Raw genomic sequence first — 16,059 nt, 5'->3', positions numbered from 1 at the left:
TGAAAGCAGACGTTTAGGGGGTGCTTTTAACGCTCCTCAAACGCCCATGCAAATGATACTATGAACGGCGCACAATGCTGTTCCCATTATCAAAACATGAAGCCTTAGTGTTGCGTCGCTTTGCTTCAAAATTAAAGCCTCATGTCAACTCTTTAGAAGTTTGAAGCCTTTCAACACCTCGCATTCAAGTCTATAGTAACACTTCACAAACGCACTGGCAGCCGTTTGCGGCGCATTTGCGGTGCATTAAATCGAGTCTTGGAAAAAAAAAAATAATTCAGGAGCAATATAATGTCTCACAATGCCCTGTAATGATAGAGGAGAGCATAGAGTATTCTGCAGTCACTTCCTTCTATGTGCTTCCTGTTTGTGCAGCTTGAAGATAGCTGACATCAACTTCTGAGGGTAGGTGTGAAAATCATGATACAGGGCATGAAAGTATCCTTTGGAATATCTCTGAGAGACAATTGGATGTACCCAATAGCGCCTGAATGCCCTTCTCCACTTCCTCTGCTTAGCCAATTGCTCACACATCAGCATCGTCTGCAGGAGACCAAACATGAGATAAACATTAGCTGCTGCTAATGGAGTATGCACAGGAAACATTCAGCACGACAAGCCACACCTCAAATAGTTTATTTCCTATAATGTCACTTCTCTTTAAAATGTAAAAAAAAAAAAAAAAATAGGCATTTGTGGAGCGGTTTTAACAGGTTGTTAACACTTGTAAAATGTCAGTTTAACACTGACATGGTGGTTAAATGATAGAGACAGAATATCAAACAAAAATCCAGAAATAACACGATACAAATGTTATAAATTGAGTTGCAGTTCAGTGAGTAAAATAAGTACAGTGCCTTGAAAAAGTATTCACATCCCTTGAAATTTTTCACATTTTTACAACCAAAAAAGGAAATGTATTTTTATGTGATAGACCAACACAAATTGACACATAATACAAATTGAACTCATATATTATTCAGCATAATAATGCTGCAGGTAGAATTCTACATTGTTTCTACTTGTTATTATGATTATCTTTGAATTTGCTGTATGCTATTTTGCCACTCGAAAATTCATTTTTTTTTTCTCTTTAGAAATTAGCCCCCAAATCCTGTGATACACTTGCATGTTTCTCTATATGAGATAGCTGTACATAGCATGCTGTCATGCCTTGCAGAAGAGAAGCAAGTTAAAGCACTAAACCAGAAAAGTAATATCGTGAATATTTGAATTTCAGCCCAAGGCAATATCGCTTGCTTTGCATGTCTGCTCACACAATCACATTCAGAACATTCCACAAGGGAATGCAAGATTTAGGTATTCCAAGAGAACATTTGCATTTTTCCTGTGCACTTAACCCTTTTATACAGGTACAGTAATGCACATGGATGAAATGTTTATGTATAAAAATGCATTCTTAAAAGGCATTCAAATTGCAACTTCCAGTTTGTAAAGCTTAGTTTGTCTGTCAAAATATGTCTAATGATAGAATTGAATCTTAACACAGATTTAGTTAAACAAAACAAATCTATTAACTGCACTAACTTGTAGCCACTAGCCACCATGTATGGTCATCTGCTTTTTCTATCTGGATAAAGTTGAGCTGCAGTGCAATATCAAGATATGCTACATGTTAGTGGAAGTAGGTTTGACATGTACAGCTTCTGTCAAATATACATTTGCTGAATGGTGATCCTGGTGCAGTCAAGATAATGTATTGCATGCATACAGATTGCATGAGGTGTACCAGTTAATAGCATCATCACAGGTATTTGGACACCACAGTTATTTATATTATTTTAACTGGTAGGATTTTTGTGCAGATTTAAGAAAGAAAATGCAAAACTAATTGTTTAGCTGTATCACCTACTAAGAGCAACTGTTTATGTATATGGTGTTTGCTGTAATGTAATGGAGGCAGTGGCAAGCGAGCAACCCCCTGTGGTTAGTGTGTAGAGGGGAAGCCGCACAGAATCTGAGCAGGACCTAGAAGATCTCGACCATCACTGTAGTAGCACCAACTACTACAGTAATTGTCCGCTTACCCAATAGCCCTTTTGGTATGATATATGCATACTTGCACTGCAAGTTGGACCAATATATGGATGACATAAAGATTATGGTGTTCACCTTTAAATGTTAAGTGTAATCATGGTCAGACTGTGGATACTCAAGTTTTAACATATTCCTGTCGAGCAGTAAATTGGATTTAAAAAAAAAAAACATCACTGACCTCTGTAGCTGCAGATGCACTAATACTTTCTCAAATTTCAAAGCAGAAGCACTAAAATTGTTCAAGTCAGGTCAGCCTGCTCCTTCCTCCCAACTGTTTTCTGTTTACATTAGAGATTTAATGTCTGGAAGGCTGCCAAGGCACTACTGGGAAATGGCTGAGTACTACTTCAGTGCTTCTGCTGTGAATTTTGAAGTTGAATTGCTGCAATGCATTGGGAGCTAAAGAGATCAGTAAGTACTTATTTAAAAGCTCCTTGCAGTTTGTTGGGAATATATACTGTAAATAATTGAATGTCCATAAACATGGGCCACCTAGTATACACATACATATACACCACCAAGAATCAGCATTTCTATGCAGATGGTATGCATGAGTGATCAGCTGTGGCCAGAAAACTGTACAAATCAATGGCAAGCTGACAGGCACTGCAGGTACTGTAATATTTTCTCCAATAAAAGCGTATATCATTTATTTTATTGCTTCTATCCACCACAGCAAAGTACCCAGGATTTCAAAAGGTGGCATTGTTAGAAAAATTAGAAAAAAAGTAATAAATGGAACAAAGAAGGCAATGAAGTGAAAATTGGATGCATGATCTGACTGATTTTGACACCATTCTAACACCATTCATAGACTGATGATTGATGGTGCCAATTTTAGATTTGTACAGACCAATGTTTGTGTGTAAGCAACTGTGATATTACCCTCTCCTGATACTGAATGTAAACATACCTTTTGTGTTTCAAACAGCCAACCTGCTTAAACAACCAGCTGGTGTATGTGGACTGCAAGAAAGGAACTATGGTACAAGTGGACAGCTCACAGAGGATGTTAAGAATGGCAGACCCAGACTCTAGATACAGTGGCTTCTACAGTATGCAAAAGCAGAACAACCTCCAGGCAGATAATTTCTATCAAACTGTGTGAGGATTGCCTAGACAACTATATCATGGATTTTTTTTTCCTTTCTAAAGGAAAATAATTCAAACAAGAGGATGGGAAAAGACTAAAGCCTGCTATATAACTAAAATAAACTAGAAATGTGCACTTGCTCATTGGATTGTGTGACATGTACTGCCAATACCTTACCGAGACGAACTCCTGTCTCCTGCAATGTGCCAAAACGAACATTCCCACTTTCCCTTTGTAACAACTGACCAAGTGTTTTCTTAGAACCAAAGTTTGGAGAACTGGCTCATACATATCTGCTTGTAACATAGCTGTAGAAAAGTTTTCTTTTTTTCTGGTTTGTTGGGGTGGTGGTTTGGGGTATCGACAATGGAGAGGTCACATGAGATTAAGTGGATGAAGACAGGAGGAAAGCAAATGCGGTTAGTGGGGCAATCAATTTCTTTTCACAAAGTTGGTCACATTGTCAAACCACGCACATGTAATAATGAAAATTCCTGCACCCCTACTTAAAGACATTGGCTTCTCTTGCATCCGAGATTCTACATATGTGTCAAATGACAAAAAGTGAGGTTGATCAGCGTGATCTTTGCAGTTGTTAAGATTGTTAAGCACTAATTATGCTACAGTATAAATTACAGCCATAGTTATGCTGCAATTACTTTTTCCTTTCTAAGATGATCTCTTTACATACGTATAGAGGAAATGGTAACTTAAAAAATAGGCAAAAATAGATAATAGCTGTCATAAAGTAGAAATGAGGGCAATGGTTCTGAAACTATATACATTGTGCTGCTTTTTTAAAAATAGCTATTTGGCCAGTTAAATTCAGGCAACTTTACAGAGGGCTTAGTAAGTGCTATTTTCATCCATAAATCTATATCTATATCTGAGCACTGGATTTTTATTTTTTCCTAAGAGCAGTATTTAAAGTAGACATTGTAAGATCATTACTATGCTGTTCAAATTATTTCTTTTATAATGGGTATTGTTAGGGGTTTTTTTTTTTTTGTTTGTTTTTTTTTTTTGTGTGTGTGTGTGGGAGTGTGTGTGATCTTTTGTTGCATTTTTGTGCTATGAAGAGAAGGCTTGACAATGTTATTAATATATTTGATGCCAGGGAGGTAGTAGATGTAGGCAATATTAACAGAAAGCCATTGGCATTATCTTGCTGGAAAATATAAGTTGTGCTTCAAAGAAGTGAAAAGAGTAGACAAATGCTTTGTTTTTATTTAGATTTTTATTTTATTTTTACTTCTTGTTTTTACGTTTTTTTTTTTTGTTTTTTTGTGGATGTTTTACGTTACTGGTTATGCAAATTAGAGAACTGCTACCCTACTTGGGTATTGCTTAATTTTGTATTATTCAAGCACCTTTTTCAAAGCTGAGTTTAAATTAATTGAATCCATAAAGTAAAAAAAAATATATATATTAATTAAGAAGAGGAGATTATGCTTCTTTGAACTTTAGCATTATAGGAATATTTATGTAAATGTATATTATGCTAAAATGATGACAAATAATTTGTGTGTGTGTGTGTGTGTGTATATATATATATATATATATATATATATATATATATATATATATATATATATATATATATATAATTTTATGTTTTTTTTCCTGTTGAATGTACTTTAACCAAGAAAGAAAACTTTACCCATGATAAACGTATTAAAAACCAGCATTCCATACCAATGCTTAACAGCTTATCAGCTTGGAGGAGGACAAAGGCAATTTAATTTTATCTGTTTTCTTTTCTTTTTTGTTTGTGTGTGCGTTGTCTCTGTACTGGTTCACGTGTGCTTGTGTGCATAAGCATTTGTGTAAAATATGTACATGTGCGTGTGAACCTGCAAATTCTAGTGACTTCAGCAATAAGCAAGAGTCCTGCTATTTGCTATACTGAGTTTAGGGTGGGGGTATATTAATTTATTATATAGTATATGCTTCTGTTGTCTCTATTTTGCAAAACAAGCCTGGGTATTGGATCCTGGTGAATTGGTGTTGCAAGGTGACGTTAAATAAATTAGAGATGGAAGGAATGCATTGCAAACTGACAAGAAAAATGTTTGGTTATTGAAAAAGCTTTGTGGTGGTGTTCATTCCTTTATTAATTGGATACATTGAATACATTGTAGAAACATATATTGATGTGGATGCTCCTATCTTTTTCAGGTTATTTATTATTTGAAACTGAAGTTTACTTTTTTGGAACACAGCACCAAACACATTAGTTGTGAGTAATGGTGTGTGTATCCCATTACATCAGTGGTTCTCAACTCCTGTCCTCATGACCCACTAACACTTCAGATTTTAAGTATTAACTTGGAGATATGCAGACTAGAATACTGCATTGACTGAGCAGCAAATTATATCACCTGTGATGTATTTCAGTTATTTTGCAAGCCTGCCTGTTAGTGGGACAGGAGTTGAGAACCACTGTATTACACGCAGGCAGCTGCTTTTGGTTAAAAAAAAAACATCTTCCCTTCATGACCTCCTTCATAGCTGCCAAATGTTGCCCTTAGCAGCTGTCTTCTGGTTCTGTGAGAATTAACATCTGCCACTGCTACCAAGAAATATTGCAGCACTCCCCTGCTCCCTTCTGCCCTCTCTGCCATTCTTATTACCTTATATTACTATTCTCCCAAAATGCATCATGGTCTGTAAATGGGCGGTGGACATCCTGTCATTCAACTGCTCTTCCTTCATTCAGGGAATGTAATGCATTGTGTGAGAATAGTAATAAGAGTAATATGAATGGTGGAGAGGGCAGAAGGGGGTGGGTGAGTGGCCCATCTTTTCTCAGCAGTGGCTGCTGTTAACCCTCATAGCGCTGGAAGACAGCTGCTCCGAGCAGTATCAGACAGCTATAAAGGAGGCACTGAAAGGAGCATTTTTACCAGAAGCAGCAGCCTGCATGTAATAGTATGCATGCCATTACACATAACTAATTTGGTGCTGTATCTCCCCCCCCCCCCCCATCAAAAGCTACTTCAGCTTCATGTAGACAATGGGGAAATGTTGGACAAAAAATGAACTGAAGGTATCATTTCTGTTATGTCATACTGTATTATGTAAATTTAACATTGCTAACATGTACTAAAGTAGACCTCTTGCCTGCATTAATTACTGGATCAGCGCTAAACTTGGATGCCAACACAGGTATATTCAAAACCGAAAACTAGATGTAAAGTGCAGCAAAGAAATTTATTCAATCAGCAATTCTCTTTCATAGGTCTGACTGTTCTAAACTTTTTAACTAAAAAAACAAATTTGTTGCTTTTGGTTGTTCCTCTTTCCATCATCTTACTTAATAACCCTGCCTTTGTAGGCAATGTGTAATCTTAAGGGGTTTTCCACTCTTTTAATTAGGTCAAAATGGCAAAATCCCTCATGGGGTATTTTTTGGTTTTCCAGACCTCCACAAATTACCTGATTGAAACAAGTTAAGCAGCTTGATCTCTCGCCACCAAAAATTACTCAATGTGAGGATTTTCAGTTTGTCAACAATAAAATTTTTCTCTTAAGGCCTAGTTTAGATGGGCTTCAAGAGAAGGCATTTGACTAGCAGTTTTCTAGCATTATGTGGGTTTATTGAGCACCTTCCTGTTTTTATTGTGGAAAAAGAGTAAACATAAGACTTTTATGGTGGACATTAATGTTGCTTCACTAAAAATATATTGACTTGCATTGTTTTTTTAAGCTTAGTTGCTTACAAACAATTTACAAACAATCCAGTAGAGTTTGAATGCTCTCCAAATGCCTATAAGTAGACGTGTAGCTTTTTACAGGCATTTGCAGAGCTGACATTAATCAGACATTCTATCCATCTAGAGAATTTTTTTTTTTTTTTAATTGTCCCATAATGCTCCAGGGGGGAGACAGAATAGCAGCCCTTTTTTCCATCATGACGAGCTATGCACTCAATATGGGTGAGCTCATGCTTGCAGCTGAGTCTCACGCAGAGCTGTATGATTCTACATTGCCCAGCTACAGCGATTCCTTCAGAAAGTAGGAGGCTTGACAGGATGTTTGTTAAGTTTAATACATTGCTGAACTACCACTTGTCCATATAAGAAATTGCATTTTGCATTTGATAATATTTCCAGATCTCTGTACAAATATTTCATATGATTACAGAATATGTACAAAGTTTAAATTGCACGTTCACTTTTTTTCAGTGAGCAAAAGGAAGTAACTATCCTTTGTATGCTAATTCCTCTGAACTTTTATTAATAAGAATCTTTGATCAAAAAGGAAAATGTAAATGCTACTGGGATGTAACTCGTACAATTCAAGCCATCAACATTGCTATGTATATTTCTTAGTGTTGTAAATGCAGTGCAGATAAGAAAAATAGTATTTTTATATGGTTTTCCTTCAGGTATCATTAAAATAAAACATTGCAATGAATGAAACTCTTCTTTATGGGACAGATTTTGATCTGCTGAACTCTTTAAATAAATTCATTCTTTTGCTGTTTAAAGAAACAAGTTCATGGAACATGTTTTATTAAGTTGTAGTAAACACACAATTTAAGGGCTTCATGTACTTATGTACGTATGTGCAATAAATGTTTACAGTATTTCTTTTCCAGAATCCTCACTATCAGGCTTATTGAATTACCCAAACACACAAAGCAATAAAGTTGTGCATCATAGAACCAGATTTTACTTGATTAAAGTCAAATCATTCATAACAATTTGCTCTGAGCTGTTGCACTTTGCGCCTTGCCTTAATGTTTTTGCTAGAATCTGAATCAACTTCGTAAAACTAGCCATAGACATTAGAGGACAAGCATGATCCACCTGTGCCCTATCATCTGTACCAACCTGCTGAAGCATGAATTGTTACCTCGGATGACTTCAGGTTACCTAATTTGTATTTGGACATATGGCAAAAAAAGGGGGGCATGCAACAAACACCTCCAGCACCAGTAAGAAAACAGTAGCCGCTAGTTGGGATTTTCTAACCTGTCTGGTAGATTTTACCCCTGAGTCAATTGTATCTGAAAGGAACATTGATCCACCAGACTATTATCTAGTGCCTTTGGTCAAATATGTTTGATAATTTAAACCAATTGCTTATTGTGAGTGTAAGTAGTCTGGGTTCATCTACAAATAACATTAAAGCTAAACACCAGTCAAAATTTAAGGTTAAGCCTTGAAAAGTATACACAGCCTACATGCTCAGTACTTCAGATTTTTTTTTTCGGGCATTGCTATGTAGCACCATTTCACTGCACTCCTTTTGGTTAGTAATTTGGGAATCCTAGAATGTACCTTCTGGTAATGCTTGTTCCTAGCTTTCTTACTTATGCAGAAGTGCTGATAATAGAAATGCTATTGCTAATAAGTTTCCCACAGCCATCAAACATATTCAAACCTGCCCTGAAGTTTGATGCTAAGAGAGTAGGCATAGTTGAGCAGTGTGTGGTGGTGGATGCAGGCGTTTGCAGATTACAGAATTCAAATTCAATTGAATGAACATTCTGATTTTAGCACAGTTGCAGCATTAGTTTGCGCAAATAAGAAGCTCAATTATTGTGTTCACTTGTTGCCTGGATTTAGAGCTAAATGAAGGAATTCACATTTTTACACATATAGTTAATCTCCACTATTACTGGGAGGCAGTAAATTTGCTTCAAAATTACAACCACAACTAAACCCCTAGAAAATCCTAGAATTATATATTGAAACCTCCTGTTTTCATTGGAGAACCTGTTTACAAAAGATCTGTGCGAACAGCAGAGCCCAGATCTGAATGATCAACCTCGACCAAATGCTCACAACACGATTCACGCCATGACTAGCTGCTTTTTTTCAGCCAGTCCCTTGGTGTGAATGGTGTGACAGCAGGCAGGGGATCTTCTCTCAGCACCTGCTCTCCCTTTTTGAAAAGAGCACAGCCATGCGAGGCCCTGCCCACACAGGCGCATCATTCATTCACAGTTTCCTGTGAATGCACTAAAAGTACCGCCAGCCACCGCAGCTAATGGCTTGTAGTTCTGAATGGATAGCTAGGGCACTGCGCTCACATTCACAAGCCCTGCAGCTTTGAAACAGACAGTCTATATGAAGGTACAGGCAGAAAGCTGCAGGAAAAAAAAATAAATGGGCATTTTTTCAGCAAAGTTTCTTTAACTACTGAGGGATTCTGCCATCTTAAATAAATGTAGCAGAGAAGTAAATCCTTTCAGATCTGACACGTTCCAGAGATGTGTATTGCAATATACAGCTCGCACATTGTTCACACAATAATGGGCACATCTTTGTAGAGATATTTACATCATTAGTATCTACAACCCAACCGCATATTGTTGTCTCAGCAGTGTTTCCCACAGTAAACAGTTTGCACACATGTGCATTGCAACTCTTCCTCCTGCACCTGCACTAGCTTTTGTCACAGTTCTTCCCACAATATCGTCTCTTTCCTCTCTCCCCCAAGTGGGTGCACTACATTTATGGCAATTTTAACACCCTTCTACACTTATGTCAGATACTCTATTTTTTCATCCATGCCATGGAGCTGATTTACAAAGCATTTGTATGGCCATACATTTTTAAAGAAGAAATAGGCTGTCTTATTTATAAAGCATTCAAAAAAAAAAAAAAAAAGAAAGCTGTATTCATTTTACCAAATTGTGGAATTAAAATGTTCCAGCAGAGCAAAAAGCAGTCACGTGACCTGTCGTTTGTGACTGAGATTTTCTCTTATCAGATTGTTTCTTGCAGAATTATACAGAGAACAGTCCTAAGAACACCACAGGCTTCACACCACTGTATTTTATGAATGATACTTAAAATGCACACAGCCCACTGGGCTTGTTGATACCACTTTAAAACTACCTCAGAGTACACCCAAACCATATGCCCACCCCCACCTAAGCTGGATCAATAATCATACTCTCTCTCTTTTTAGAAGAGGCTTCCTTCTGGGACGACAGCCATGTAGACCAATTTGATGCAGTGTGCAGCGTATGGTCTGAGCACTGACAGGCTGACCCCCCCACCCCTTCAACCTCTGCAACAATGCTGGCAGCACTTATACGTCTATTTCCCAAAGACAATCTCTGGATATGACACTGAGCATGTGCACTCAACTTCTTTGGTCGACCATGGCAAGGCCTGTTCTGAGTGGAACCTGTCCTGTTAAACCACTGTATGGTCTTGGCCACCGTGCTGTGGCTCAGTTTCAGGGTCTTGGCAATCTTATAGCCTAGGCCATCTTATGTAGAGCAACAATTCTTTTTTTCAGATCCTCAGAGAATTCTTTGCTATGAGGTGCCATGTTGAACTTCCAGTGACCAGTATGAGAGAGTGAGAGCGATAACATAAATTTTAACACACCTGCTCCCCCTTCACACCTGAGACCTTGTAACATTAACAAGTCACGTGACACCAGGGAGGGAAAATGGGTAATTGGGGCCAAATTGGACAATTTCACTTAGGGGTGTACTCACTTTTGTTGCAAGGGGTTTAGATAATAACAGCTGTCTGTTGAGTTATTTTGAGGGGACAGCAAATTTACACTGTTATACAAGCTGTACACTCACTACTTTACATTGTAGCAAAGTGTAATTTCTTCAGTGTTGTCACATGAAAAGATAATAAAATATTTACAAAAATATGAGGGGTGTACTCACTTTTGTGAGATACTGTACATCATACCCTTTGCAAAAAAACTGCACCACAACTTTAAGAAGCAAATATCCCCTGGATAAATAATAAGGACTTTGCAGGCAACAAGGAAAAGGGGGTCTAAGGAAAATATTGTAAAATGTTTATTTATTGATTTATAGAAAATATAAAATTATTCAGGTGCAGACATCACCAAAAGTTAATAAAAATAGCATGTATACAAAGACTAAATCGTTAATGCGTGGCAATTGTAGACATTCGGCCCGACGCATTTCAGGACACTTGTAGGGTCCCTTCATCAGGGGCATTCAAGACAAGGTGAAATTACCATAGCATATTCTAATCAATAGAAGACAGAAAAATGATAATAGTAATAATATAATAAAAACCCCACAAATTATAATAACAAAGTATGTACATCATAAACAGAGGACAAGAGGCAGGAGCATTGTTGAGACCAAGACTGGGAGATCACCTACCGATTAGATGAACTTGATATAATATACACCTCCAGAAAATGTGCCAGCTGATGCAGTGCGGCCGTAAAGTCACGCCAAACGCCATAAAGCAGTATGAAATGGAGATAATGGAAATATAAAATATCTTAAAAATATATAAAGCTCATAGGGAAACAGGTGATAATTGTCACTCCAGTGTTATCATTAATATGGGTATATGCTTATTTAAGAAAACCCCCCTCTTTTTTTCTTAAATAAGCTTATACCCATATTAATAATAACACTGGATTATATTATTACTATTATCATTTTTCTGCCTTCTATTTTTTAGAATATGCTATGGTAATTTCACCTTGTCTTGAACGTCCCTGATGAAGGGACCCCGAAAGTGTCCTGAAACACTTTGGGTCGAATGTCTACAATTGCCACGCATTAACGTTTTAGTCTTTGTATACTTGCTGTTTTTATTAACTTTTGGTGATGTCTGCGCCTGAATAATTTTATATTTTCTATAATTCAATAAATAAATTATCATTTTACAATATTTATCTTAGACCCCTTTTCCTTGTAGCCTACAAAGTCATTATTTATCTGGGGGATATTTGCTTCTTAATATTATATCTAGGATTGGCAACCTCAAGTCCCTGTTTGGTGGATCTTCTTAGCTATTTGAACCACAACTTTACACATCAGGAGAAACAAGATGAGCACTCACCATTATCCATAGTCAGCTTCCTCTTTGCATTTCATGACCAGCTCTTCCTCTCTGAGTGGAACATGATCAGCTTCTGCTTTATTCCCTCACATCCAACTCTAATTAAAACTTTGTCCAGGTAAGCTTCAGCTTGTATAAGAGCAGTGTGTGCAGCAAGCTTTTACAATGAATTAGCAAAGCTTTCAACAAACTTCAGCCAACTTTGTTAATTTTTTTTTGCAAATCAAACTTTAGTTCCAGTCAGTGGCGGCTGGTGTTTTTTTTTGGGGGGGGGGACGGCAAACAACCACCCACCCCAGAGCTGCGGGTGGCAGGCAGCGTGGTGCAGTGGCTCTGTGTCCTTCATGATGGCTTCCAGCTCTTCCCCTCCTCCTCCTAGGCATCCAATAGGATCGCCTGTCCTTTCAGCCAATCGGGTGACCAGTGTCAAAACCTGCTTCCCGATTGGCCGGGAGGAGGATCAGTGTTTCAACAGCGAATATTCTGAAAAAAGCCGAACGCATGGATGGGGGGGTGGCGATGGACGGGGGAGGCAGCACCGGTGTGCCCTTAATGGACAGGTTGCCCCTGGTTCCTGTTTATTGATGTTAAATGTAGATTTAAATGGAGGTGCAAGCTGTAATTTTATTGAAGCTGTTGGTATGTTTAGCATGCATCAGGTAAAATTTTAAATCATGCTGAAGACTAGTGAAGCCTGCTAGCAGCTTGTTTAAGGTGACAGACTACATTTCCATTACGATTTGTGTTTAATATGTCTAAACTGAAGCTGAAGATTGCTTTAAAGTATTTAACAAAGCTAAATAAAGTGGGAAAAATAATTATGATTGATCCCTTGCAGATTTTGTAAGTTTGCCCACTTACAAAGAAATGAAAGATCTCTATAATTTTTTTCATAGGTGTATTTTAACCACTTCAATACCAGGTACCCCTTCCTGCCCAGGACAATTTTTAGCTTTCAGCGCTGTCACATTTTGAATGACAATTGCGCGGTCATGCAACTCTATACCCAAACTAAATTTTTATCATTTTCTTCCCAGAAATAGAGCTTTCTTTTAGTGGCATTTGCTCACCTCTGTGGTTTTAAATTTTTGCACTATAAACAAAAAAAACAACAATTTTGAAAAAAAAACTGATGGGCACTGATAGGCGGCACTGATAAGTGGCACTGGATAGGCAGCACTGATGAGGAGCTACTGACAGACATTACTAATGGGGCACTGATTGGCACTGTTGTAGGCACTTATCGGCAGTTTTATGGGCACTGACAGGCATTTATAGAGGGGGACAGGCTGGCAGGTGATGGGCACTGATTGGCAGCTGATGGGCACCTTTTGATGGGGGCTGTGCTGATAATTTGCTGATTATCAGCACAGACCCCCCTCTGACAGGTAGAGACGCCGATCGGCTCTCCCTGTCGGTGTGAACCGACAGGGTGATTGGTCACAGCTGATAACGTGGTAAGAAGCCTCTGTCAGAGGCTCCATACCACGATTGGAGTTGCAGTGTGTCAGACTGACATACAGCACCTCCATTCCCCTAGCTGCACACACCCGTGGGTGTACGCCGGCTCTGTTATCCTGATCACATATGACATTCGGTCAGGATAACACAACCACTTTGCCGCCGTCATTTTGCTATACTGCGGGGGCAGCAAGTGGTTAAATGATAGAGAAAGGATATCAACCAAAACTCGAGCAAAAACAGATAATACAAATGTTTTAAATTGAGTTGCAGTTCAGTGAGTAAAACAAGTATTTGACCCCCTACCAAACAACATTTCTGGCTCCCACAGACTGGCTACAGTATGTGCTCATGTGGTACACAGATTAGTCCTAACAATTGCAAAAGGTGCTCCTAATGACAACTCCTTATGTGTATAAAAGATACCTGCCCACAGAATCTCTTCCATTCAAACCTCACCATCATGAGCAAGACCAACGAGCTGTCAAAGGACGTCAGGGACAAGATTGTAGACCTGCACAAGGCTGGAATAGGCTACAAGACAATCAGCAAGAAGCTTAGAGGGATTAGAGAGGATAAAAAGGGGGAGGGGATGCCTATATATCAAGAATAATGTACAAGTGAATGTGAGAGATTACGTCACTAAGGGAGCTAGAGAGGACGTGGAATCCTTATGGTTAGAGCTCCAAAGGGATGAAGCTAAGGGGAAAATAATACTGGGAGTATGCTATAGGCCCCCTAACCTGAGGGAGGAAGGGGAGACAGATCTCCTATCACAATATAGATTAGCAGCAAGGATGGGAAGTGTTATCATAATAGGGGATTTTAACTATCCAGACATAGACTGGGCGGAGGGAACTGCACATTCATCTAAGGCTCGCCAGTTCCTAAATGTCTTGCAGGACAATTTTATGGGTCAGAAGGTAGACGCACCAATTAGAAATCAAGCATTACTGGATCTACTGATTACCAACAATACAGACTTGATCCCGGATGTGGAAATACGGGGCAATTTAGGTAACAGCGATCACAAGTCAATTTGCTTCAGTATAAATCACACAAATAGGAAACATAAGGGGAATACAAAGACACTGAATTTCAAAAGAGCCAACTTCCCTAAACTACGAACCTTGCTAGAAGGCATAAATTGGGATAAAATCTTAGGAACAAAGAACACTGAGGAAAGATGGGTTTGCTTTAAGAGCATATTAAATAAGGGTATTAGCTAATGCATCCCATTGGGTAATACATTTAAAAGAGCGAACAAAAGTCCTGGATGGCTTAACTCCAATGTTAAAATGCATATAAAAGCAAAGGAGAAGGCCTTCAAAAAATACAAGGTTGAGGGATCATCATCAGCATTCAGACTTTATAAAGAATGCAACAAGAAATGTAAGGATGCAATAAGGACGGCTAAGATAGAACATGAAAGACATAACGGAGGAGAGCAAAAAAAATCCCAAGAAATTCTTTAAGTATTTAAAGAGTAAAAAAGGGAGGACAGACCATATTGGCCCCATAAAGAATGAGGAGGGACATCTGGTTACAAAACGAAGGTATTCAATTTATTCTTCTCCTCAGTCTTCACGAGGGAATCGAGGGCTTCAGTAACCAAAACTGCAGTGTTTATCCTCATGACAGATCACAGGAAGCACCTCCATGGTTAACAGAGGACAGAATTAAAATTAGACTTGGGAAACTTAACATTAATAAATCACCGGGACCAGATGGCTTGCACCCGAGGGTACTTAGGGAACTCAGTCAAGTAATTGCCAGACCATTGTTCCTAATTTTTACTGACTGTCTACTGACTAGAATGGTACCAGCTAATTGGAGAAAAGCCAATGTAGCACCAATATTTAACCACCTCAATACAGTGCCCCTTCCCGCCCAGACCAATTTTCAGCTTTCAGCGCTCTCACACTTTGAATGACAATTACTCAGTCATGCAACATTGTACCCATATGAAATTTGCGTCCTTTTTTCACACAAATAGAACTTTCTTTTGGTGGTATTTAATCACTAGTGGGTTTTTTATTTTTTGTGCTATAAATAAAAAAGACTGTAAATTTTGTGAAAAAAATGCCTTTTTCTTTGTTTCTGTCATAAAATTTTGCAAATTAGTCATTTTTCTTCATAAATTTTGGCCAAAATTTATACTGCTTCATATCTTCGGTAAAAATAACCCAAATGAGTGTAAATTATTTGGTCTTTGTGAAAGTTATAGAGCCTACAAACTATGGTGCCAATCACTGAAAATTGATCTGAAGGCCTATCTCATTTTTTGAGATACTAACAAGTCAGGAAAGTACAAATAACCCCCAAATGACCCCTTTTTAGAAAGTAGACATTCCAGGGTATTAAGTAAGTAGCATGGTGAGTTTTTTTAAGTTGTAATTTTTTCCCACAATTCTTTGCAAAATTAAGATTATTTTTTATTTATTTTTTATTTTTTACAAAATTGTCATATTAACGGGGTATTTCTCTCACAGAGCATATGCATGCAACAAATTACACCCCAAAATACATTCTGCTACTCTTCCCGGGTATGGCCATACTACATGTGTGAGACTTTTACATAGCCTGGCCACATACAAAGGCCCCATATTAAAGTAGCATCTTCAGGCG

At 38.1% G+C, this 16,059-nt stretch overlaps 1 protein-coding gene across 4 annotated transcripts in view; it reads left to right on the top strand.

Moving 5' to 3' along the window:
- CRIM1 (cysteine rich transmembrane BMP regulator 1) overlaps positions 1 to 7,825 on the top strand; it is a 1,688,666-nt gene extending 1,680,841 nt beyond the window's left edge. For all 4 annotated transcript variants that reach the window (XM_073627709.1, XM_073627706.1, XM_073627710.1 and 1 more), the window contains one exon: positions 2,990 to 7,825. In XM_073627709.1, coding sequence (XP_073483810.1) covers positions 2,990 to 3,166 — 177 coding nt within the window. In that variant the 3' untranslated portion in view covers positions 3,167 to 7,825. The remainder of the gene's footprint in view (positions 1 to 2,989) is intronic.
- Positions 7,826 to 16,059: the final 8,234 nt, after the last annotated feature.

Source organism: Aquarana catesbeiana, linkage group LG04 (assembly GCF_042186555.1).
Source record: "Aquarana catesbeiana isolate 2022-GZ linkage group LG04, ASM4218655v1, whole genome shotgun sequence".
Classification (NCBI taxonomy): domain Eukaryota; kingdom Metazoa; phylum Chordata; class Amphibia; order Anura; family Ranidae; genus Aquarana; species Aquarana catesbeiana.
Note: the sequence above shows the minus strand (reverse complement) of the source record. Positions and strands in the feature narration are given on the sequence as shown.